The following is a 26,252-nucleotide window of genomic DNA, read 5'->3' as shown; positions in this document are numbered from 1 at the left end:
AGAGAATCATGAGCAAGGGTAGAGCCCAGTTGAGTTTGACTTGCAGAGAGGAAGTAGGTTTCAAAGATCTAAAATAAGTTGAGCTCTCACGGACAGTTGCACAATTCATCTGAGGGCTGAAAGCAAACCCCTTAAAACCCCACAAATAACCACTTTAAAGAAAGGCTACAGGAGTGCCTGGGTGGCTCAGTCAGTTAAGTGTCTGACTTTGGCTTGGGACATGATCTCATAGTTCATGAGTTCGAGCCCTGCATCAAGCTCTGTGCTGACAGCTTAGAGCCTAGAGCTGCTTCAGATTCTGTGTCTCCCTCTGTCTCTGCCCCTCCCTTGCTTGTACTTTCTCTTGAAAATAAACAAACATTAAAAACAATAGGGAAGGAGGGAGAAAGGGAGGGAGGGAGGCAGGCAGGCAGGCAGGCTACAGGGGTGCCTGGATGGCTTGATCAGTTACTTAATCTGACTCTTGATTTTAGCTCAGGTTATGATCTCACGGTTCATGGGTTTGAGCCTCATGTTGGGCTCCACATGGACAGTGTGAGGCCTGCTTAGGATTCATTCTCTCTCTCTCTCTCTCTCATTCTCCCTCCTGCTCTCTGCCCCTCCCCCACTCGTGTTTTTTTTTCTTTCTCCCCCACCCTCAAAAACAAACATTAAAAAAAAAAAAGAAAAGAAAGGCTATAGCTCCAGAATTAACTGAAAGAACTCCAGAATCAAATGAAAGAGGCTCATGATCACAAAATGTACTGTTCAAGCAAGTCTACTGTTCAAGTACAAACCAAATCAAAGCCTATTTGGATTTATTCTCTAAAACATAATGGGATTAACAGCCTGAGATGAAGGTGTGAATAACAGAATTTCACAGAATTCCCTACACAGTCAACTTTTTTGAAGTACCCAACACCCCCCACCTACTACTAAAGAAATATGTGAGTTGATCACAGAACGTTCTGAAAGCAACTTCCTTCACATATGTCTTAAGTAACTGAAGACTAGCTTGAAACTTAAGGTTTCTAATGGCTGCCGGTACCTCTGCTGAGCTCTGCTGTATCTTCCGTGCACTCATCTCTACTGTCCTGACAGCAAGTATGCTGAGCAGGTCTTGGTGCCACGTCCTCTTTGAAGCTTTCCTCAGGTGACTGGCCACAGTCGGAGTCTGGGGAAGCCAGACATACGGACACCTTCATGTGACTGAGGGGCTTCATTTCCAAGCCATCCTGAGAATAAGGTGCTACCACTGGGACCACAGGAAGGGGGCTGCTGCTGAAACTGCTGTTGGTTTTGGTGAAACACCTACAAAATACAACCAAAAGAAACAAAATTGTGTCTTCAGGGATCAGCTGTTAAAATACTTACTCTGAAATACCATTTGGTGTTTTGTATTCACAGACTCTTATTAAGAAAGACCAGTGCTTAAAAATAATGAAATGATGGGGCGCCTGGGTGGCTCAGTCGGTTAAGTGTCCGACTTCGGCTCAGGTCATGATCTCACAGTTCAAGGGTTCGAGCCCCGTGTCAGGCTCTGTGCTGACAGCTAGCTCAGAGCCTGGAGCCTGCTTCAGATTCTGTATCTCCCTCTTTCTGACCCTCCCCTGCTCACGCTGTCTCGCTCTCTCTCTCACAAATAAATAAAAACATTAAAAAAAAAAAACTGAAACGTTTCACTCTGATTTGAAAGATCAAGACCTCAGAAATTACAACTAAGGTGGAATACAGCAGGAGAATGCACCGTTTATGAGTAAAGCCAGAGATGATGACCTATCTCACAGGTTTCCTTAGCCTCGGTCCTCTGTCAGAAGTTGTCTTCCATTTCATAATTAACTGGTTCCTGATACAGCACACAGAAGAGAAAGGCCATTAGCCACTGGAAGGAATGAAGGAGAGAAAGAGGAAGAAGAGAAGAGAAAACTAAGAAACCTATGGCCACATGAGAAGACTTATCTTATGAAAGCCAACAAAAACACACTGCTCTGAAGTCAGGTAATATGTTCCCTCTCACCCTTAGAGAAAAAAAAAAGACACTACCAAGAATTAGATGCTTGAAATCCAGGTTTTGTGTATTTTTAAATTTTTTTCTTTGATGAAGAATTGATTGCTAGAACTTATTAGCGCGGAACATTCACTTCGATCCTGACCTACTTTCATTTCCTGCCCTCACCTAAGACATATGTTTTCTTTTTTTCTTTCTGTTCTTCAGATTAGATAATTTCTATTGATCTTCTAGTTCACGATTCTTTCTTCTGTCGTTTCCAGTCTGCTGTGAAGCCCATTCAGTACATTTTCCATTCCGTTAATTATGTTTTTCAGCTTTGGAACTTCCTTGTGGTCTTTTTTTATAGTGTCAATTTCTCTGCTGTGAATTCATTGTGTGTTTATCTTCTCTTAGGTGCTTTAACATATTTATAACAGCTGCCTCAAAAGTCATTGTCTACTAATTGTGACATCTGTGTCACTTCAGGGTCTGTTTCTGTGGATTTTTTTCTTTAAGTATCACATTTTCCTATTTCTTCACATGTAACTTTTTTTTTTTTTTTTCTGGTTTTCTGTTCATCATAAACTCCAACCTCTGACACCTTCTGTTTGGGTCCCTAACCCAAGACTGGAGAATGCCCTCCAGCAAAAATCCACAAATAAATGTCAGCCATTGTCTTTCAAGGTTAGATTTATTCAGTTTCTGCCCACTTGTGGCTATTCCCCAGTAATTTCAAATTGCCCAGATTTCATCACTATTACCTAGGATGATTCGAGCTATTCCATCATAAACAGAAGCTGGAATTACAGAAATATATTTTTTATTTCTTGAATTGTAAAAAAGCCTTAGGAAGACATTTCATTTTGGCTTTGATTTAGGCATGTTAAGTAGGAAACACATAGAACTGACCAGTAGTATGATGGAGCTGGGCAATGTTGGGGAATAAAAATAAGAATCCTTTGGACCCCCACTTTTTTACACAGAATGGAGCATTTCTAGGGCATGTGAGAATCAGTAAAAGGAAGCCCATGCAACTGCTACTAGCATCTCTGTTGGTTCAAGTTACTAGAAATAGTAAATGCTAGGCAGGAAGATCTGAACCTGGAAGAGAGTAAGATATCCGTCAGTAAACCAGATCCTTATTTTAAGTAAGTCCAACATTAATTCCAAATAGAGAAATATACTTACTATTCATTTAGTGGAATTTAGATACTAGTCACCTGAAACAAAAGCAAAGTATGTGAGATATTAATTTGTACATAACAGTCTGAGTACAGGATTATCTAATAGGACTCTAAACTTTAATAATGTATAGCAAGAAATATATACCTGATTCAAATAAAACCTAAATGTTCCCACGCATGTCTTAAGCCAAAAACAATGAAAGAGGCACTAGTAAGAAGTGTGCTGGAGGCAGATCATGACTCCAGAGGAGTACCGCATTCCTTATTTGTCCCATTCTACATTATACTCAACTCTGAATTTTAAAAACTTTTCTGGGATGCTGGCAAAAGTGAGCACTAATCTCCTGACAGCCATTTAATAATGTCCGTGTGCTCAGTCTCTTTCATTCTTGGATTTTGTCAGGTCTCTTCCTCTGTCCCCTTACCCAGGGAACCTGAGAAGGCCCCTAAATGTATTCAATTCATGGAACTGAATGCAACGTTGAATACAGACTGTAAGTAGGGTATTCACCCAAAATGTGGGCCATGGTCAGAGGCAAAACCAAAACACGAACAAAAATAACCTTTCTGAATTCAAATAATTATACTAATGAAAATTAATGGGTATTCTCCATTTATATAAATAACCGTACCTAGAAGAACCCTTTATTCTAAAAGCATTTGCTGAACACCTTCTAAATGTCAGACACGGTGGTAAGAGACTGAAAATATAAAGGTAAATACAGCAGATTTCCAGCTTCCAGTCAAGCAGAGATGGACAAGTAAACAAATGGCTCCAGTGTGATGCAGTAAGTGTTACACAAGAAGATATAAGAGCCACTGTCTATGAGATGCGTAATAGATGTGTGGTTGATGAGAAGAGGGCACTTCCCACGTGACCAGCCAGAGACCAGTGTCTGTTCTTTCCTACTGGTTCAGACTCAACAGTTGTATAATCAAGGAGACTTCATTAGGCCGCAATTACAGAGTTAGAAAATAAGAAGGATTCTGATTTCCCCAAACTGGAAGTACCTCTGGTCAGGAGAATCTACATGGCTATCAGGATTTGTTGGAAACAACTTTAAAAAAATTAAATCGCTGGTTTCTGGCTATGACTGATTAGTTTCTATCAGAATAGTTCTCCTACCAAGGACAACTACAAAGGATGGGGAAATTTTTATTTTAAATTTTCTTTAATGTTTGTTTACTTTTGAGAGAAAGAAAGAGAGAGAGAGAGGGAGAAGTTAAGGTAAATCTGAATCTGAAGCAGGTTCCAGGATCTGAGCTGTCAGCACAGAGCCTGACATGGGGCTAAAACCCATGGACCGTGAGATCATGACCTGAGCTGAAGTCAGATGCTTAACCGACTGAGCCACCCAGGCACCCCAAGAAATTTTTGTTTTAAATCTGTTGAGGTCATCAGAGGGCTACTATCAAAGCAAGCACCTGGGAGGCTGAGATTCCAGAGAGAAGGTAAGTGTGAACCTGAGTTTTGGCACCACTTTTCCTCTGGAGGTACTTGCCCAATTCAGTGCTAAAAGAAAAGGTTGAGGCATTGAGCAGAAAGTGCTGGCTACAAAGCTAAGAGGCCAAGTAGGGCTCCTGGCACTTTCAGGGGCTGAGAAAACAAGGCACTGGAGTTCAGAGCCTCCCAAAGAGAAAAGACTTTTAATTAGGACCCTTGAAGGCTTACGCTGTAAAAATAATAGTGAGGCAGAAACAGACAACGCTTTTACAGACGCTGAAACTCAGCAGTAAATCAGCTCAGTCCCTGATCGGGTTAAAGTGATCTGCCCCTTGCCAAACCGCCTGCCAAAAGCAATTCCTCCTGGAAGAAGAAAACTTCTCCCAGAGCCTCCATGAGTTTTCACATGCAGTGCCCAGAATTCAATAAAAATTACCGGACATATCAAGAGAAAGAAACAAGAGAAACATAAGTGATGCAGACACTGAATTAGGAGACAAAGACTTTAAAAGACTTGGATGCATGTATTTAAGAAAACAGACGACGAGATGAAGTGTTTTAATAGACACCTAGACTCTAGTGATAATTATTGTTTGGCATTTCTACACTAAAAGTAGGGTAACTGAAATCGAGAACTGAAGACATGAGGTTAAGGGTTAACTGGGCACAGATGGACAGGGATCTCCTGCACACGAAGCAGGCACTGCATACTATTCAGGCTGAAGCGCAGAGACAAAAGGAGGGGAAATAACAGAGAGAAATTTTAAAGACACATGAGGCATCATGAAAAGAACATGACAGAAGCCATATTTGGAAACACAGGGTTGAGTTCTAAAACTGATGAAAGCTCAAGCCGCAGATTCAAGAAGTCCTAGGAACCCCAAGCAGAAGACATACAAGGACAATCACACTTCTGAATGTGAATAATGAATCACAAAGTTTAATGGGAATAATTAAACTGTTGAAGGCAAAATACAACATGAAAATCATAAAAGTAGCCAGAAGAAACAGACATTGTTACTTTGGAAGGGAACAGTGGCAGCCGCACAGACAATTCTCCAGAAATGACAGAAGCCCAGAATGCAACATCGTTCAAGTACGAAAATAAAGTAACTGCCAGCCTAGAGTTCAATAAAGAGTAAGAAGGATCTGTCAGAAAAGATGAACTGAAGACATTTTCAGACCAAAACACTGGGAGAATTTGTCACCCTCAGTCCTGTCTTATAAGAGATGGCAAAGGGAGTTTTTCCAAGTTGAAGGAAATGATTATCAGCACGGAGAAGAAAGGAAATACTGAAAGAATGAGCAGTAACAAGAAAGTGTAGTGTCAGGAATTCTGAATAACTGACTTCAAAAAACAGTAGCTGTAATGTCTTAGATGATTTTAAATAACTATAGAATGAAAACCTGACAAAAATACCACAAAACCCTGAAGAAGGAAATGGAATGAAAATGGGCTATTTTATTGTCTAAGAAGTGGTAAAAGCACTGATGTATACCGGATTCCGATTAAAGTCATGTCTATCACTGAGCACATAGTTCATGGCACATGTTAGGACATCAAAAATGTTGAACTAATACATAACATTAAAACATCAGACATTTTGTATATCCTTTTTCTTAAAGAAATTCATTGTCGGGGGTTGGGAGCAACGATTAAACCAACTGGAAAACATCTTGAAACAGACCACGGTCAACACTAAGATGACATGTCCATTTCAGCGAGAATGAATGGTGATACTTACCCCTTAATATTTTTGTAGGACAGTAGTAGCTGTCGCTGTTCTTATTTCATACTAGCTCTTGTCTGGGTTTTCTCTCATCTGCTGGTTCCAAAGTTGTCTGACTTAAACTTCGATCTCCTTGAGGACAGGCGATAACTGTCCTCAATGTTAGAGTAGCCTCTTAAAACAGTGAGATGCACACACAGGCAGACCTTGAACAACAATCCCTGATGGTGATGTTCTACAACAAACGAATAAGCTTCCGGCTTGATGCCCCATTTCTCTGCAAGAATCTGGGAGTAACACAGAGGTCCTAGAAACCTAAAAGACCACAAAGTATCATCAGGTCAGAAAGAAAAGTTTTCATTTAAAAGAAGCAAAGTTAAACTGTAGGAAAAAAAAAAATACTTGCCAGAATTAGAAAAACCAGGGCAGTTCCCTAAAAACAAAATAGTATGAATTAATAATTCGTTGAGGTAGATCTAAGAGGAATTAATGTGAACATAAAATAATGTGAACATAAAATAATGAAGACTTACCAGATAGTAAGAGGCTTAAATTCTTCTGTTGCTTTCCTTTTAGTTTCTTTTTGTCTGCTCACTTCTTCAATTCAAAGCAAAGGATGACATATTTATTTGTTTGCTTGCTTGCTTATTTATTTGGCTCCATGAACCCCATGTGAAGCTTAAACTCATGACCCCCAGATCAAGACCTGAGCTGAGATCAAGAGTCAGATGCTCTACCAACTGAGTCACCCAGGTGCCCCAAAGGATGAACTTTGTAAATGAAGTGCAAGGGCGATGTGAGTGGGAGGCACTTCTGGGAGGCAGTGGAGGTGAACGACGTGGGTGGGGCAGGACTAAGGAGATGGCCAAGACAGAGGGGCCATGGCCATCTAATTCACGGCCAGATGATAACCTGGTTTTCTGTGCCAGAGTAAACACACAGATGAAATATCCATGTTTTAAAAGCTATGACACATATTTAGCAAAAAAAAAAAAAAAAATACAATATTACTGTTCCCTACTCTTCGGTATCTATTTTTCAGGTAAGTGAAACAGAAGATGACAGCAGTTTACTTTGTTCAGAACTGTGACTCCCAATAGAACGGTGTTGACGTTGATCATACTTTGTGTTATCACTTTTCAACAAGCTAAACCAAACTGATAAAATTTCCTAGTACAACAAATCCGAACTCCTAGTCATCAGGACTTAGTTTTTTTTTTTTTTAATGTTTATTTTGAGACAGAGCGAGTTGGGGAGGGGTGGAGAGAGAAGGGGGCAGAGGATCCAAAGCAGGCTCCAGGCTCCGTGCTGACAGCAGAGAGCCTGATGCGGGGCATGAACCCACAAATCGTGAGATCGTGACCTGAGCCGAAGTTGGAAGCTCAACCAAATGAGCCACCCAAGTGCTCCAGGAATTTACTATTTGGATAACTACATGTAAATCATTTTTCTATTCCAGGTATCTACTTGTGTCAGCATAAAAATGGCTTTAACTTGGGGGTTATGTGCTAAGATACAAACACAGATGATGACAAAGTATATTAAAAAAAAGAATATAACAGGGGCACCTGGGTGGCTGACTCATTAAGCATCTGACTTCCGCTCACGTCATGACCTCATAGCTCGTGGGTTTGAGTCCCACCCTGGGTGAGCACGAGCCCCGCTCCAGGTGATCCTTGCTTTTCTCACTCTCTGTCCCCCCTCTCCCTCCCTCTTTCTCCCTGCCCCTTGCTCACCTGCATCCCATCTTTCTCAGAAAATAAAAATAAATGAAAAATAAGTGAATAAATTAAAAAAGGAATATAATACTTGTTCTGAATAGAATTAAGAAGATAGCATGTGAAAACATTTTTGTTGATTAACACTCGAATTAAAATCTCTAAAGCAATCAGGTAATCACATAAATATTATCTGTATCCATGTAAACTTCAAAGACCCAAATCTATAGGCAGTGAAAGAGAGGTCAAATGAGTATGTCCACATATATAGGACATTCATCAAGATGCTCTTACGACGCACAGTTTACAGCTTATACAGGCACAAAGAGTTTGCAATTTCACTACCGTAGGCTTCTCAAATAATCCTTCATTTGCAGTTATTATTGGCTTCAGGTAGAGTGAAAGTTTTCACTGAGCTGTCTCTGGCTCAATGAAACTACTTTTCTTAATCTTAAGTTTAAAAACAGTGGGCAAATAGAACTCTGGGCATCTTGCCATGTACAAAAATGTATGCTAAAACTAATTCAGGTGGTCTGGGACCTGTTAGTTTACTAAGGTATCTTTCAGTTAACAGGAAAGACCTGACAAATCTGTAAGATAGAAAAATGACTATTACAGTGTCATGAAAGTAAGAAAATATTCTTTAACCAACAATCTGAATAGCACACACTAGGAAATACGAGATTGGAACAGTGGCACAGGACTGTGCTTGGAGGAGTACGTTGCTTTGATATTTAACTAAATATATTTGCGACATTCCAGTAAAACCATATAGGAGCTCTAAAATTTTCTCTAGAGAAGTGTTCCATTTCTGTTTACATAGTTAAATATTTGTTAGGTGTGATTTTGTACAGAATGGGTCAGATCAGTAATTGTATAAATTTTGCATTAAGTTTTCTCTTTTGATGATCCCTAAAGGGCCCAGACTGTCTATGGGTCTCTTGGATGTGCGATACTTATTTTCATGAGAATGTTCGTGAGACTTCTGTAATAGTCACACCTTGATGGTGGTTTGTTTTAGTCCTCGGCTTGCTGGGCGCCTGGGTGGCTCAGTCGGGTTAAGCATCTGACTCTTGACTTCGGCTCAGGTCATGAGCTCATGAATTCAAGGCCTGAGTCGGACTCCATAGGAGAAGCATGGAGCCTGCTTGGGATTCTCTCTTTCCCCCTCTTTCTGCCTCTCCCCTGCTCATGTGTGCACACAGGCTCCCTCTCTCTCAAAATAAATAAATGAACTTAAAATAAATGCTCAGCTTACTTCTGTTTCCTCTTGCCTCCGTGTCTCTGTCATTTTGCTGACCCAGCCCTTACTTCTGGAGGCACTAGGCCACAGAACCCTGCTGACCTTCCTCCAGGGCCGTGGCTGTCCACTCTCATTGTACATTCTTTGTTGGATGCAATGACCCCAGTCTCAGAGTGGGAGTTGCCCTTTGGGAATGTTTACTGGTGACCGTCACATAAATGACTTGAGTACGTCGCTGAACACAGCAAGCTCACATGCGTGTTATCTTACCAAAAAAGACCCAGAACACTATCCTAACCACATGACTCCCTGACAACAGGCCACTGGTCTCCATATTTTAAGTAGGAAATACAGAACTTCCCTAAAAGGACGGTACTGATCAATCTTAAAAATCAGACACAACGCTTTGAATTTTTTTTCTTAGAAAATTGGGCAGATTACCACAGATGGAAGAGAAACCAAACCTTAGGTTTTATGTGTTTTCTGCCTTTGGTTTTTATGGCTAGTTCGGAAGTAGCTACGTGATCAGCAATGGGAGACCGACTGAGTGATAACCAATTCACTTGCTGGAGGAAAGAATTTAGACACACTCAGTAGTCATTTTCATACTTAACAAACCAACTAGGTAGCTCAAATCGTAGGCCAGAAAGAGCCAGCACTATAATGAAATGTATGCATACTCATCTCGACACATTACTTTTATCTGCGTCTCTCTGACATCAGTGAAAGGTTCCAAGTTGGTAGGGTCCCCAAGCTCAGCAACACAGGCTTTCAAGGCTGTCCTCATGCAAGGCCTTGGAGATCATGCGTAGGATCTGTGCTTCCTAAGGCACTAGGCTTAGTCATGTGACTTCTCCTTTTGACCATCAGCCATGTATGCCTTGCGCTTTTTTCCCCAGGAGGATTATATGCATTTTTCCAAGCTGATTTTACTTGGCTACTTCCTGCCCACTTCCAATCTCTCTAGGACCCTTAATTTCTTGTTCCTTCCTTATGGGACCTCTCGGTCCATTCATCTGTGAATTCCATCAGTGTCCTCTCTACTCTTTAACACATTATTGAGACTGATGGTAAACAGGCAGGATTTAATGTCAATCCTCTCCCATTAAACTAGCCAAGCAACTGACAAACCCCATTTGATTACATATCCAGACCTGCTCCACTGCTTTTAAATTGAGGAGAGGAGAAGAAAAGGGGAAAGACGGAAAGCTTTTGATTTATTTGATTAAAATGTTACAGTCTTGAAATGCACAAGAATTTCTCGATTAAGTCTTTAAGCGCAGGGGGCTGGGTTCCCACAAAGTTGCATTAAATATGCTTCTTTCTAGCTGTCGTGAGCTATTACAGATAACTCTTAAAACCTGAAAAGGGTTCAAATTAGCTGAACTCCATGAAGCAGACAGTCATTCACAACATGCCACAAAAGCACTAGAATCCAATAAAACTCTACAGACTGCTGGAATGCACATTCCCCTCTTACCTGTTCTCCAATGTTCGCATCAGTCCTCCAATTTAGACAATAAAGACAATGTTTTCTCTCTAGTCATTACCAAAACAGAGGGATGGTAAAAGGGGTCTAAGGCTGGCACTGCCTTGCTTTGTAAGAGCTCACTCTACAAAATACGTTTAAGTTTACACCCAAGAAGACACGGCAGGACACTGCACAGAAAGATTCCCTAGGGGACAGGTCCTATACAAGACTTCTTTCATTAGGCATCTGTGGAATATGAGAGCCACACAGGGTAAAGATGAGTTCGAAGAGGGGTCGAAAAGGATGGCTCCCAAGGGTGTGTTAAGGGGTAAATAGTTTCTTCTCATCTCCTGCAATCTGATTCCTACTTAGTAGGTTGACCCACTTACCTAGATACATACACCCCTGCCTGCCTCCTCCCTCAACTGATCACTGGTGTCTATTTTAATTTTTTTAATGTTTATTTTTGAGAGAGAGAGACACAGACAGAGTACAGCAGCGGAGGGGAAGAGAGGGAGCCACAGTTAGAAGCAGGCTTTAGGCTCCAAGCTGTCAGCACAGAGCCCAACGCAGGTCTCCAACCTATGAATCTCAAGATCATGACTTGAGCCACAGTTGGGACGCTCAACTGACTGAGCCACCCAGGCGTCCCAGGGGACTATTTTTTTTAAATTGATTCCTCCTAAATCTCTGAACTCATCTACTTCTCTCCATATCTACTGCAACCGTCCAAGTGCACTGTTTCTTGTCTGGGCTACTGCAATTGCCATCTAACTGGTCCCTTGTATCTTCTCTTGCTCCATCCAATCTACTCTCTAAAACTCCATCCAGAATGCTGTAGTACAATGCTGTCCTACTTAAAATCTTTCATTGAGTTGCCATGGCTCTGTATGACCTGCTTTTACTCACCTTTTACCTCTGACCCTTTGCTTGTGAGGTTCCTGCTGCATTAATCTTCCAGAAGCCCTGTAAGGCATTCTGCTCTATGGCTCTGCATAAATGGTACCTTTCGTTTGCCTGGAAAGTTTTAAACTCATCCCCTTCTCGTTTACCTAGTTTTATAAATTCTTCAGAGCTTTAAGGCAAAACGTCACTTGTTTGGGGAGATGAGTCCTTTCTAAGACATTCTTTACTTTTCCTTTAAAGCACGCAGTTTTGAGTACATGGCGATTTTTAAGCTTCTTTTATATCATTTTGGGAAAAGGTATGTCTTCCCATCAAACTATAAGCTCAGTGTAGGCAGGGACGATGCCTGGTGTGTTCACAACATACTGCCCAGGATCTAGCTTGGTGTTTGGCCCACTACAGACCTGCAACAAATGATTGCTAAATGAATGAATAACTGTGTTTTCCTTTCACTCTCCTTATTTTATCAATCCCTTTCTTCAGCTCCTTGAAGCTATGCCAAGGCCATAAGCAAAAATAATGAAATACAGAAGAAAGTCTTATAAAAAGGATGTCTAATCACTTTAAATGTTTAGGATATAAGGCAAAAACAATACCTTAAATAATTAAAAATGTAAAAATAATCAATTAGCCAAAGCTTCTGTTTCCCTTGGTGATCCCATCCATATTTAAGTTCTATCACTTTTTCTTAAAAAAAATTTAAAGTTTATTTATGAGAGAGAGAGAGAGAATGAATGGGGGACGGCAGAGAGAGAGGGGGACACAGCATCTGAAGCAGGCTCCAGGCTCTGAGCTGTCAGCACAGAGCCTGATTGGGGCTGGAACTCACAAACTGTGATATCATGAAAGCCAAAGTTGGAAGCTTAACCAACTGAGCCAACCAGGCGCTCCTAAGTTCTATCACTTTGATGCAAATGACTCTTAAATCTGTAGCACAGTCCCCAATCTACCCCCTGAACCCAAGGCCAGCATTTTCATCTGTCCTCTTGGCTTAGATATCCAACTGGCACAGGAAACTCAAAAGGCCCCAAGTCAAATCCATCACTTTTTCTCAATGTCATTTTATTTAAGTTCCTTACTTTTATGACTATCAATGTGGCAATTACCACAATTACCATCAATTCTGGAAACCCTTTTCATTGTAAATTTTCCTTTTTTTCTAGATCCCTATCAGTCAGCGGCCAAGTCCCAAAGATTCCCTCTCTAGAACCTTCCTACCTCCACTCCTTACATGAAAGCCAGGTCTTCGTTAAGGAAACAAACTGGTCTCCTCCCTGCAATCCCACCTGTGTGCTGCCCTCACTAATGAGGCCTAAACGCATCTTGTCAATATACTGCTCTCCTTCTCAAAAACCTTCCAGAGAATTATGATGTGACTAGCCCATTGCTTTTCAACAGTTAACCAATATCCCCTACTTCTGTGTGTGTTTTAATTAATTAGTTAGTTAATTAATTATTGAGAGAGAGAAAGAGAGAGAGAGACACACACACACACACACACACTCAGGTGAGTGAGGGGCAGAGAGAATGAGGGAGACAGAGAATCCCATGAGAGGCAGAAAGAGAGAGAGAGTGAGAGAGCGAGCAAGAGAGTGTGGGGCCCGAGCTCACCCGATGTGGGACTTGAACTCCCAAACTGTGAGATCATGACTTCAGCCGAAGTCGGATGCTTAACTGACTGAGCCACCCAGGTGCCCAATATCCCCTACTTTTGATTAACATAAAAATCTTCTATCCCTCCTGTACCGTTACTACTGAAACAATAGGGACTTTTTCTAGTCCTTAAATGTAGAACAACAAGATTCAATGTGCTTCTTCAGACTCCACTCACTATATTTCGAGCTCTGTTGTGAATCACTGTGATCAGACTGAGCTCTCCAGTGGCAGGACGTGGACCAGTACCCGGTACATGGTAGGCACTCAATAAATGTTTATTAAATAAACTACTAAACCGTGACATTCTGAGTCATTCAAGATCTAAACTCAATCCAGTTTTCCATTTTATATCCCGCTACCCTCTCTCTCCTTGTACTTCAGCAGCCAAGTTATCCAGTGGTTCTTAAAGCAGGGTCCCAGGACCAGTAGCATCAGTCTCAGGGGGGATCCATGAGACGTGCACATTCTCAGGCCCCCACCCTGATGCCTAATGAATCAGAAACTCGAAGGGTAGAGCCTCATAATTTGTGTTTTCACAAGTGCTCCAAGTGACTCTAACGTATGCCAAAGCGTGATAACCAGTGAACAGCACAACGGCATACCTTTGAGATGATAAGGTTTGGCTCCGGACCGCAGCAATAAAGCAAATGTCTTAATAGAAGAAGTCGAATGAATCTGTTCATTTCTAAGTACATATAAAAGTTACGTTAACACTGTACTAGAAAGTGTGCAACAGCATTATATACATACCTTAACTAAAAAATACTTTACTGTTAAACAATTCTAACCATCATCTGAGCTTTCAGTGAGTCATAATCCCTGAACAGATCACTATAACAAACGTAATAGTGAAAAAGTATGAAATGCCGTGAGAATTACCAAAACGTGACAGAGCCGCAAAGTGAGCAAAATGCTCACTTTGGAAAATGGGCGCTGACAGACATGCCCGATGTAGGGTTCCCACAAATCTTCAATTTGTGACAAAACACAGTAGCTGCAGAGTGCAATGAAGTAAAGCACACTAAAATGAGGCAGGCCTGTATTCACCCTCAGGTAAACACTCATATAACTTAACTGAAACTTTGCCTCGTTTTGCACACACATTAGTTCAACTGGCATTAGGAAGTGCAAATGCATTCTTAGTAATGCCAGTATTCTAAAAGTGTAAATTAACTAAAAGTGTGTCTATCTGGGGAGTAAATCATATATCATTTACCTCTCAGCATCTGAAGCTCATTACAAATTTTGCCATCTTGGGGGATCTTGAGAAAAGATCTCTTTTCATTACATTTAATGATTCTAATTTTCCAGAGTTGAAGGTAGGTACTTATTGATATTTATCTGGCCAATCATTAAGTATCAAAATCAAATAATGGCTCCTGAGAGCCAGGTGGGACATTTGGCTAACCGTGAAGGCAATGCAGGCAAGTCAAGATTTGCTCTAAACAGGTAGACTCTCATGTAGGAAAGAGTAAATTTAAGCTGGGGTGGAATAGAAGTTGGTTTTCTCGGGCCAAAGTGAATTCACCCACATTCCCAGATAAGAGAAAAAAACCTCACACATGAAATTCCAGAAGTCATCAACTTGAAAAATTAATAGACATATAACTGTCCACTGTCTTAAAGGAAAAAAAAAAACATATCACAAAAACCCCAAATACTATACACATACACTCACACACACATACACTCACACACACACACACACACACACACACACACACACACACAAATGGCTATGAATGCAAGATGGTAGATACTGGTCACATAAATTATTTCAAGGAAATGGGATGCATTTTGGTACCAGGATGAGAATTTCATCATAAAGACCTTAGCAGCAAACCACCAATATCTATAATCAGTGTGTGTTGGGGGTGATTTTACATTTCCTAGGACAATTTTTCATTTTTCAGATAAGGAAATGGCCACAGAGAGATTATATAACTTTCCCAAGATCATAGATTGGGACAGTGCCAAAGCCTGTGTCTACTTATTCTTAGACCAGAGGTTCTCTCACATCACTCTGATGCCTACAGTTGAACTGATATCTGCTGATGAGAAACACAAAGGAAAATACATTATGTTTTTAGGCAATACCATTCGTTTTCATTAAATCTACTAGATTACTTACCAGGTGTATGAAGCATCTTTAGCATGTTCCTAACAAACTGCGATAAAGCCTACAATCAGCTCAGAACAAAAATAGGGCTTCAATGTTACAAACATCTTAAAATTTAGCCAGGGTCAGATAGAATTAAAAAGTGTAACAAACAGGGGCGCCTGGGTGGCTCAGTCGGTTAAGCATCCGACTCTGGATTTAGGCTAGTATCATTATCCCACAGTTGAGGAGTTGGAGCCCTCCAGTGGGCTCTGCACGGTCTTGGGATTCTCTTTCTCCCTCACTCTCTGCCCCTCCCCCACTCGCGCATGCGCTGTGTGAGCACGCACGTGCGCTTGCTCCCACTCTGTCTCTCAAAAATAAACATTAAAAAAATGTAACAAGCGGGGCGCCTGGGTGGCTCAGTCGGTTAAGCGTCCGACTTCGGCTCAGGTCATGATCTCACGGTTTGTGCGTCTGAGCCCCTCGCCGGCTCTGTGCTGACAGCCAGCTCAGAGCCTGGGGCCTGTTTCAGATTCTGTGTCTCCCTCTCTCTCTGACCCTCCCCTGCTCACACTGTCTCTCTCTCTCTCTCTCAGAAATAAATAAAACATTTAAAACAATGTAACAAGCAATCTTAGTACACAAAATAGGCAGATGGCTCTTGCTCACACAGACACGCTAAGATGGGCTAAGTAAACGATACAGAAAAATCTCCAGGAAGCTTTAATTGCTTTTGCTCTGCAACTCATAACACATGCTGAAAAATGTAGTTAGCTCTGTAGCTGCCCGGCTCCTTCCAAACCCTGGTTTTGGTAACAGACATGACTCTTAACCTTGTCATTGATTTTAAAAATACAGGTCCCATCCCATTTCAATAATGAAATATCCAAAATCCAGTCCATTCTCCAGTTACTTTATGTACTAACTAGAACACCATTTTTACACTGTAGAATTTTCGACCTGGGGAGGGCTTCTGAGACCATGTGATCTGATACCATTGTTAGGAAGAAAAAAAGAAGTAAGGTTTTTGACAGATGGAAATTTAATACAATGAAAAACCTGATAATTCTTTGGAGTTACTATATACAGAGGTAGCCTGAAAGCTTCCTGAATAGTGCCACAATTTAAATGAGCATGCTACCCTACATGTTTCTATCTTGTTTGAAATACTGTGAGTATATGTGACTTCTAAGAGTTTTAAATCCCCCCAAATTAGAAGAAAGTGAGATGTTACTACTTAATTATCTTGAGGTTTTAAGAGTAATAATTTTAAAAAGCACTGAATAATCTGGTAGGAAAATTTCAGTAATATTACTATGAAAACACATTAATAGGGATAGTGTAATAGTAGTAATAGGGATTTTCATCTAACGTGCAAACATGCTCTCATTCATAACACAGACAGAAAAAAAGAGACAAAAAAGACAAAGTCTATAGGCAGACAATGCCTCTAATTTAAAGATTTCAAAAACATCAAACCTTTTAAAATAACATCTCAGTGAGAAACGACGTCTTTAATATTGTCCATATAGCAAAAGAAACCAAAGCCCAGAAAAGTAAAAACTGTAAAGCAGGAACAAAAAATCAGTAACGGCCTTAACTTCAGTCTCCATATTCTGAGGTTTATATCTTACATAACATTTCAAGATCTTCCTTTGCTGAAGGATAGAAAAATAAGAGCCCTATACCCTATTCCCAACAACCTGTGCGAATTCAGAGCCACATACCTATTGTTGTTCCGACAATTTCGACAGCTAACGCGCTCTAGTGGGTCCGTCTGAGGTACTGCTGTGTACATCCCTCCACCCTTGTCAGGAAGGACATGCAGGGGAAAAAGAAAAAGAGAAAAGCGTGAAGGTGTCACAGACCAATAATCAAACAGCCTCAAATGTAAAAGCCAGGCCAATACGAAACAGTTCAATGCTACATTTTAACCAACACCTGAGCAAAATGTTAATGCTTATCATTACTTACCAATGAATTCTGTACAGTATTAACATTATACTCTTACAAGTGAATCGTCATGTTTCCCCCAAGTCTTTTTGTACTGGAAGGAGCCAAAGAAATGGAGACATTTAGTCACTTCCCCTTCAGGGTTTCAAATCTACTGGGCCCAAAATACACTGTACATTACAACCTCCTGTTCATTTTTACTTTTCTAGCAGCCATGGAAGAATTTTACTTGATGCCAGTTGGAGAAACAGGGTGGAAATCTGTTTGAATGAGGTCACAAGATAAACCCATCTTCATTTCCCTGTAATTATTTCGCTAGGTCTGTTCACTTGACTACACTAAGTTTTAAAACACGTTATATTTTTCCAGATGGAGTAGATCCTCAGCCAGCAGTGACTTGGAGGGGAGGATTAATATTTTGATGTTGCTTTTGGCGGAAACTGCCTGGCAATTAAGAAAAATGCCCAGATTAACACATACCTCATTGTAAAACACTCGCTGGACATATATAATGGCGAGAGTTCTTCCCAACCGATGCTGGGAACTGAACCAGCCTTACGGTCAGAGTAAAAATCCTGCTTTCGGGTGAAAAACAGCAGAACTGAATTTGATAAGGGTGGGAGAGGCTGTCACACTGCACCCAACCCAGAGCAGCTCTGCAAGGTTAAAGAAAGTTCAGGCGATTGTTTTTCCCAGAATACTTTCCATTTCCATTCATCTCATAACAACAGCCAGAATGTAAGCAAACCAAAAGTACTGACAGTGTGTCTCCACATTCCTGATCCCACTCGCAAGAGGAATTTTTAGGAAAACATTGAGAGAAAGAATATCCTCTGCTACATTCGGACCATGAAGCTTCACAAGATCAAGTTCACCTACGGGATAAAGTGCTTATTTGAGTCACTAAACACATCAAAGTTAATTCAATGATTTTTACGATCACCAGCATTAAAAAAAAATTCCCTATTTCCTTGCACCCAGAAAAGAGGGGTAAGAAAACGAAGGAGTGAAAAGCACAGATGGTAACCTCTAAAACTGCAACTATAGGGGCAACTATTTAAATAGAAATTCACCATTCAAAAAACCCAAACTCCTGCGCCCAAATCCTAAGTCAAACGACAGACGTATTCTTTTCTGCTTACGGAAATAGCATGTGCTATTCACACTGTAATGCTCTCTCCTTCAGTTTCTTGGACAATGTTAGTAGCTTGGACTAGGAATGGTGACCAAAAAAAGTTTAGAAAGTCTGAATATAAGCCATGTCTTTCCCTGCAAAATAATGAAATCGTTATTCTCTTTTGGTAATGAGACGCACTCAGGCAAATGAGGTATTTTTCTACAACACATTAAAACTAGATCACACAAAAACCCAGTGGATGGCCAGCTTTAAGATATGAATATATACTATAGTGCTGTTCTTCAAATGCAGTATTTTAATAAGCCTACGTTGAGTTGAGGATTGAAAACAACCCTCTAAACTTCTTCAAATTTTAGCACAGTGTGGATTCTGGCAAATTTATCTGTAATCAGAACAACGACAAAAATGTCAAGGAGTGCTTATTTTGATCAACTAAATATATTACCTATTTGAAAAAATACTGTGGATGCACATATATCCAGGTGATGTCATAAATCAAACTTCCGAATGCAGAGAACGTCTTTAACCAGCATCAGTGCAAAATAAGCTAGTTGTTCTACATGAGCCGTTTCAAACATTAAACTAGATCACTAAGTTATCCCTGAAATAAAGTATTTTTTAAAGGTCTATCACTCCTTGTGGCTAAAGGATGCTCATATTATAAAAGGCAAAAAATCTTATAGGCAACAGCCCTACCATACATTGGACACAACAGACAAAAGAAACGCATTATAGGTCAGAAGTCACAATCTGGTGGCCTGCAGACTTGTGTCGCGTGGCCCACGCACTGCTTTCAAAAATTGGGAAATTTTTGAAAAATTAGTTGCCAACATGTAAAAACCCTGGCCATTTTACCCAGATTTACAAGAGGTACTGAAAAATCAGAAAAGCCGGTAACCCCAGGCCCTTTGTCCATGCCAACAACAGCAGTGAACTGAGGCTGGTGTTCTCCAGATTGCCCCTGCTCCCACTGCTCTTTCTCAGCTTGCTTCTCCCAGTTTCCTGATCTGCCTGACTCCCATGGGGCTGTGAGTTTTCAGACTTTGCTCTAAATGAATCAAATTTAAAGTATTGGGTCCAATCTATGCCCTATGGTATTTCCATCTCCCAAGAATAACTTCCAGCAAGTTCGTTACTGGTACTCTACTTTCACCATGAAATAATTTTAAAATAGAAACCAAATGAATGAACACAACTATCACCTGACGATAGAAAGCTTACAAAGATTACTCTGGATTCGGGGGTTGCCACTGATACATACTACTTCCAGTCCAGTGAAGTGAACCTGTAAGGTTTCTATGTTCAAAAAGGCCAAGAAGGCCAACCATGTTCTTGTACCCTGGTCCCGTGGGGTACAGGGAGGCTCTATTTACTTATTTATTTAAAAAATTTTAAATGTTTATTTTTGAGAGAGCAAGAGCGTGAGCAGGAGAGGGACAGAGAGAGAGAGGGAGACACAGAATCTGAAGCAGGCTCCAGCTCAGATAGCTCAGAGCCTGACATGGGGCTCGAAACACCACCTAGCGAGGTCATGATCTGAGCCAAAGTCGGGTGCTTAACCGACTGAGCCGTCCAGACACCCAGGGAGGCTTTATTTATAATTAGGTCTCTTACACTTACTAGGTGGTGAGGATGTTCAAAATCCACATGTGTCCTGGGTAGTGAGCTTGTGTGCCCTGAGTAAAGCCCTCCGTTTAAGCTTCCATTCACAACTCCGTTGATTCCATTAGGGATCTTATGGTGAACATGGGAGCAACCATTGCTGAGACCTCCATTGCTTATGAAGCTTCCATGAACATTCCCATTTATCCGATTTGTGCCAGGTAGAGTAGTGTATTCCACCATCTGCCCATTAATATCTGACCCTTGGTAGAGATATCCTGGAGGGTCATATTCTGTTGAGAACAAAGAAGCAAAACAAAACAAAATAAAACAAGCAAACAAACCAAAATCACATCAACAGTAAGACACTAAAAGAGACAATCTTGCATAGGCAGTTTTATTAATGGAACACACCCCTATGAAACTATAATACAGTAAAATAAAATGCCTTCAGTGTGTTCACTTAAAGCCTAATTATTGAGATATGCTTTGAGAAAATTATTGCTATTTCCTTGTATGGAGATAGCTAGGAACTTTGAGTTAATTAAGACTCTGTTAATGGGAAGAGACATTAACCAGAGAGAAATTACTCAAGAGAATTAATAAATTATGCAAGTTGAAATTATCAAAGTCCTGGCAACACTAAGAAAAAGTGTTTACACTCCCACACACTTCAAAGTGCTGACAGAAACTGTATAAAACAACTACAAAAGGCAACCTTTAGGTAGGATATTTTAAATAACAGTAACACTTTTAAATGAAAGGACAGAGTTATGTATACATTCACTGACTCTCTATATAGTTCCTTGGTTAATATAGTCCATGTGGAAGTTGTGGTTTACTAAAGGCAAAGGCTAATTATTCCATTTCCTTTTATTAAAAGGATTTAAATAGTTGCCTCCTCAATTCTGATTTCTAGAGGCACGCTTACTAGACATATTTAGAAAAAGTGAAATAGTCCTTAGAAAATGCAGTACCTAAACTCTACAGGACTTGTTGGCAGAGTTTGGATAAATTCTTCAAAGGTGTTAGAGCATGCCAAGATTGGGTTAGGTGTCCTTCTCCCTATTACTGAACTTCTTGCACAGGTAAGTTATTGTCAGTATACCCGATTATATTTTCCATTAAACTATAAGTTGGCAGGGCAGGGGCCATGTTTACGTTTTCACCAGTGTATCTCCATTGTTTAACACAGTGCCAAGGGCATCGAAGACAGTCAATGAGTATCTTCTGAATAAATGACTGAATGAACATCACATAAACTTCCATTTTTTAACATATTATCAAGTCACAAAGGGAAATGACCTTCACCAGATTAATCTTGCCCAGATAACCAAAGCAATACTATTCCTTTAGGACTCAGCTCACACCATTAGAGTGAATGATATTGAAACCATTTAGAAAAAGACCCAGTCAAATGATCTCCAACCCTTTCAGCCTGGCACCACCACCGCCGCCGCTGCCACTACCACCTCTCTCCCTGTCTCCTGGAAGGCACCGATTCAACAAAAACAAATCATCTTCCTCCCCCCTCCCCCCACCTCTGAGCTATTAGCTTTAATTCTCTTATTCTGGGGCCAAAGGGAAAACCCTGAAACCTCCTCCCACCAAAGCCTAAAGTCTGCTGAATCTGATTTCCCTGATTATAACGGCTGGGAGAACAAGAAAGAGAGGAAGGGGAGGGTAAGGGAGAGAAGTGGGGAAAGAGAAAGGAAAAGGGGCCCTGGGCTATCTGTTTTCACACAGCACCATCACTGACTGGGTAAGCATCACACTTAGGGGGAGGAGATGCCAGTCTGCAGCAGTTCTGGTCCACCGGGCACTCAAACAGGACCGTGCTCCCTTAACTTGTGTCATTCAGTAGAAGCAACTCAGATAAGTATTCCTTTCCAGACTTTCCAGCCCTTTCTATTCCTGTTGACAGGCCTTGCACCAGTATGAAGGTGTTCCTGCAGCAATCCCAGAGCTCACGCTCCAAACACTCTTGCTCTTCGGTGGTCCGACGAAGCCAGGGTTTCTCAGCACTAAGTCAGCTATTTACTTAGAGACCTGCCTGTTTGGGCTCTGCTATTTATTTCCACTGGGCAATTTAATGCAATGCTCCACTTATTCCGGCTGACGGCCAGAACAGTTTTAAAGTCACCTCCCCCGAATGGAGAGTATCTCGTGTGTTTTCTACCGTGACCCTAGCACACGTAAGTATCTGGGATTGATATTTATCCTGACAATATTTTCCCACCCATCTTTAGGGACGAGAAAGCAGCCCCAAGCGGCTTACTCTGTATGGTGTTTTGCTGGCGGTTCTTCACCAGGCACATTGCGATGAAAGCCATGAGGATGAGGACCATCACCCCCAGCACACAGCCGACGATCAGATACAACATGTCGCTGCTTCTGGTGGGGCTGGTTGCAGGCCCGACGTTTCGTCCACCTCCTGGAGAATTCGGAGGGGTACTCAAGTCTTTGACGGGATACTCAGAAGCTCCAGGGACACGTTTCACTAGTTGAAATGTAAAGGAAAACATGGTGTCAGAGTGAATGCAGACTCTGTGAAACGGTTTACTCTCCGAAGGAGGTCTGGTTGGGAATGTGAGCCAATGTGTTTATCCTCGTTACTGAGACGATCTGACCACCAATGAGTCACAAAGAGGGCTCAAAAGTTTAGAAATCAGATGTGCCAAAGTCTTAGTCCCCAAATTCTATGGAAATCATAAAAGCAGAGAAACACATGTACTTAGTCGAACCCAAACTGCTATACGATTATCTGCTCAATGATACCTGTAGAAGACTAACAAAGAGCTGAAGTAAAGATATTTCAACTTACGGATGGAACAAATATTTCTCTGTGATATACTCTGAGCTGAATAAGACTCAAAAATACGTATCTTACGCCTCTTTTATATGATTAACATTATAAGATATTGACTTTGGACTATTCAAACAATTATCTACAATTCCAAAGACAAGCGTTCCAAAACCAATAATCTTTGGAGTCCATATAAATGCAGTCCTCTTACCTAATGCATTGATATTCTGGGTAAGAGCGACAACAGAAGCTAGTAACAGTTGGGACTCAAACCCCATTTTCTGTCCTCAAACAACACGTTCTTAATGTTTTATACATCACAGAGAAGCAGCAGAGCATTGTGGCTGACAGCTCGGCCTCTGGAACCACACTGCCCAGCTTTATATTCTCTGTGCCATCACTTACCCTCAGCTGTAGGACTTTAACCTCCAAGGACCAGTTTCTGTATGTGGAAACCGTAGGTAACAACAGCTTTATCGTAAGGTTGTAATGAAGGGTAAATGAGTGAATCATGTAAAGCACTTAGAAGAGAGACTGGCACATGGCCGTGTTCAATCACTTTTGTTATTACTAGTTATTATATTTCCCGTTATGGTCCGTACTGGGGCAGAGCGGTCTTTAAAAGCAATCTACTTCAATAAATATTATACTGCGGTTCAATTTTCTAGCAACTTTACACAGCACAGAGCTGGAATCCATAAAGAAGAGGCCGCCTTTCAAAGGAAAGAGGTCTCCAACACTGACAACTGGATGAAGGCTTGGCAGAGACCGTAAAGGCAGGTGGTATGTTGCATTAGACAATTTGAAGGTCCCTGCCAATTCTAAAAGAAACAAATGAGTTTCTGAGGCAAAAGAGACATGACAGACCATACATTAAAGATCATGATTACCCATGGGGAAGTCCGTCAGATTTAACGACTATTTACGTCTTATTTATTCACAATTCTACCAAGCTCGATGATTTTGCCAACCTCTGCTAACGTTAAAACATTCTGTGGTGGAGGGTGAGACAGACTCATCAACATCAGTAAGAAGAGATAGGAGGAGGAGGAGGAAGGGGGGGCAGGAAGAGGGGGAAGAAAAAGAAGGGGGAAGAAGGGGGAGGAAGGGGGAAGAAGGGGGAGGAAGGGGAGGAAGGGGGAGGAAGGAGAAGGAAGAAGAAGGAGGAGGAGGAGGAGGAGGCTGCCTCGGTGGCTCAGTTAAGCGTCAGCTCTTGATTTCAGCTCAGGTCATTATGTCATGGTTCATGAGTTTGAGTCCTGCATCAGGCTATGTGGAGCCTGCTTGGGATTCTCTTTCTCCCCCACCTCCCCCACCCCACTGCCTGCCCCTCCCCTCAAAAAAAAAAAAGAGGAGGAGAAAGAAGGAATAGAATGAGGAAGCGGAGGAAGAAGAAGAAGAGGAGGAAGAAGAAGAAGAGGCTAAGAGCATGGAACAAGAAAAGTGAGATGAAAAACATAAAGAGAAAAAAAGGACTGAGAAAAATTATGAGAGACTCTGATCTTTTAAGAGTACGGGGAAATGGCTGGCTTCAACACCATTCCTGAAAACCTTACTGAATCATCACAGATAAGGCAATCACTGTTCACAACAAGAACCTTGAGTTATTGTTTCGTAAACGTTTTTATAATTTTTGAGAGAGAGGAGTACGAGTGGGTGAGGGATGGGGGGGGTGGCGGGACAGAGGATCCATAGCACAATCCGCTGAAGCAGGCTCTGAGCTGTCAGCACAGAGCCCCACGTGGGGCTTGAACTCACGAATCCTGAAATCATGAACTGAGCCAAAGTCGGATGCTTAACTGATGGAGCCATCCAGGCTCCCCTTGAGTCATTCCTTTAAAAGCTGAGATTGTGTATCATACATTCTATTTAAACAGGCTGGGAATTGTGTGATACATTTCAGAAACTTATTCAATACAAACAGTTAATGTTTCAAAGAGATTTTTTTCATTTTTTAGTGACTTGAAAGTCTGTAGGGAGAACCTTGTATTCACCAGTAAGGTCAATTAATGAGGCATACTATTATAGACAGGGCTATGCCATACTACTAATTAAGTGATATAGTTATTACACTGTTGTCTATGTTTTATGTTTTGCCTGGCTAGATTCTTAAGTGCCTTGGGGACAGAGATGATAAATTTCATTTTTATTTAATTCTGCCCTAAGTATTACAACACTCTAGAGGCAAGTAAGAGATGTCCATTAACTTATCACAGCGACTAATACCAAAAGCTCCTCAAATATATACTACCCCAAATAAATCCAAGGTAAATTTAAATGTCTGCATGTGTGTGTATTAAATGTGGATTTAAATGTGGGTTTTACAGCAGAAAGTCACATAACTTAGCATTAAAAGATGGAACGATGTCTTGTCTTTATAATTCAATTTATCTGAGCCTCAGTTTCTTCATTTAAAAAACAATTTAATTTTATTTGAGAGAGTGAGCAGGGGAGAGGGACAGAGGGGGAGAGAGAGAATCGTAAGCAGGCTCTACACTCAGCATGGAGTTTGATCCTGAGACCCTGAGGTCATGACCTGAGCCAAAATCAAGAGTTGGACACTCAACTGACTGAGCCACCCAGGTGCCTTAGTTTCATTTTTAAATCGGTATCATCAAATCACCTGTATCAGACACACTGAAAGTTGCCCAGCCCGGTCAGCAGCCTTTTCCTCCCACTCCTGCAGAGCCCCGAGTTTGTTGAGATGTCCACTCAAACCCCACACAACTCAAGTTAAGTCCCAATCAATCATTTCACTCCTGGGAATGGTTTGGGGAACGTGTGACTGAGTTCTGATCACTGGGACAAGTGGGGATGAGGGATGGGTGAGCAATCGGGGAAATTTTCTCTTGTTCTTAAAAACAGACACAAGTTAAAAACAGTCTCTTTTTCTATTAGATTAACTGAGACTGGATAGGAGTTGTAAATAGCCACACTAGCTTTTTCTACTACTCATGTGTAGTATTATCATCTTTAAAAACAGATGATAGGGGCACCTGGGTAGCTCAGTGGGTTAAGCGTTTGACTCCTCATTTTGGCTCAGGTCACGATCTCACAGTTCCTGAGTTCGAGCTCTGCATCAGGCTCTGCACTGACAGTGTGGAGCCTGCTTGGGATTCTCTCTCTTTCCCTCTCTCTGCCCCTCTCCAACTCTCTCTCTCTCTCTCTCTAAAAATAAATAAACATTAAAAAAAGAAAACCTAGAAGATATTTTATAGTCAATCTACGTAGGCAGAGTTAGGAACTTCAATTTAGCAGAGTGTACCTTAATTCTGAATTTAACTACCACCCTTAAGAAGCCAACAGCATTACTAATAACTGTCACTCGCGA

The 26,252-nt window shown here is 41.1% G+C and overlaps 1 protein-coding gene across 7 annotated transcripts in view; it reads right to left on the bottom strand.

The window, feature by feature from the left end:
* The window catches only part of CDON (cell adhesion associated, oncogene regulated), a 101,904-nt gene that overhangs the window by 3,933 nt on the left and 71,719 nt on the right, over positions 1 to 26,252 (bottom strand). For 3 of the 7 annotated variants that reach the window (XM_039254863.1, XM_039254861.1, XM_039254862.1), the window contains exons 16-19: positions 22,394 to 22,615; positions 20,134 to 20,408; positions 17,150 to 17,229; positions 1,028 to 1,290 (exon numbers count right to left, since the gene is read on the bottom strand). In XM_039254863.1, coding sequence (XP_039110794.1) covers positions 1,028 to 1,290; positions 17,150 to 17,229; positions 20,134 to 20,408; positions 22,394 to 22,615 — 840 coding nt within the window. Of the gene's footprint in view, positions 1 to 1,027; positions 1,291 to 2,073; positions 3,071 to 3,157; positions 3,190 to 6,342; positions 6,643 to 6,733; positions 6,925 to 17,149; positions 17,230 to 20,133; positions 20,409 to 22,393; positions 22,616 to 26,252 lie in introns of those variants that run through there. The other 4 variants (XR_005532221.1, XR_005532220.1, XR_005532222.1 and 1 more) reach the window with 4 other exon arrangements.

This window comes from Hyaena hyaena, unplaced genomic scaffold (assembly GCF_003009895.1).
Source record: "Hyaena hyaena isolate Hyena2069 unplaced genomic scaffold, ASM300989v1 scaffold_500, whole genome shotgun sequence".
NCBI lineage: Eukaryota > Metazoa > Chordata > Mammalia > Carnivora > Hyaenidae > Hyaena > Hyaena hyaena.
The sequence above is the reverse complement of the archived record's forward strand: the minus strand, read 5'-3'. Positions and strand labels throughout refer to the sequence as shown.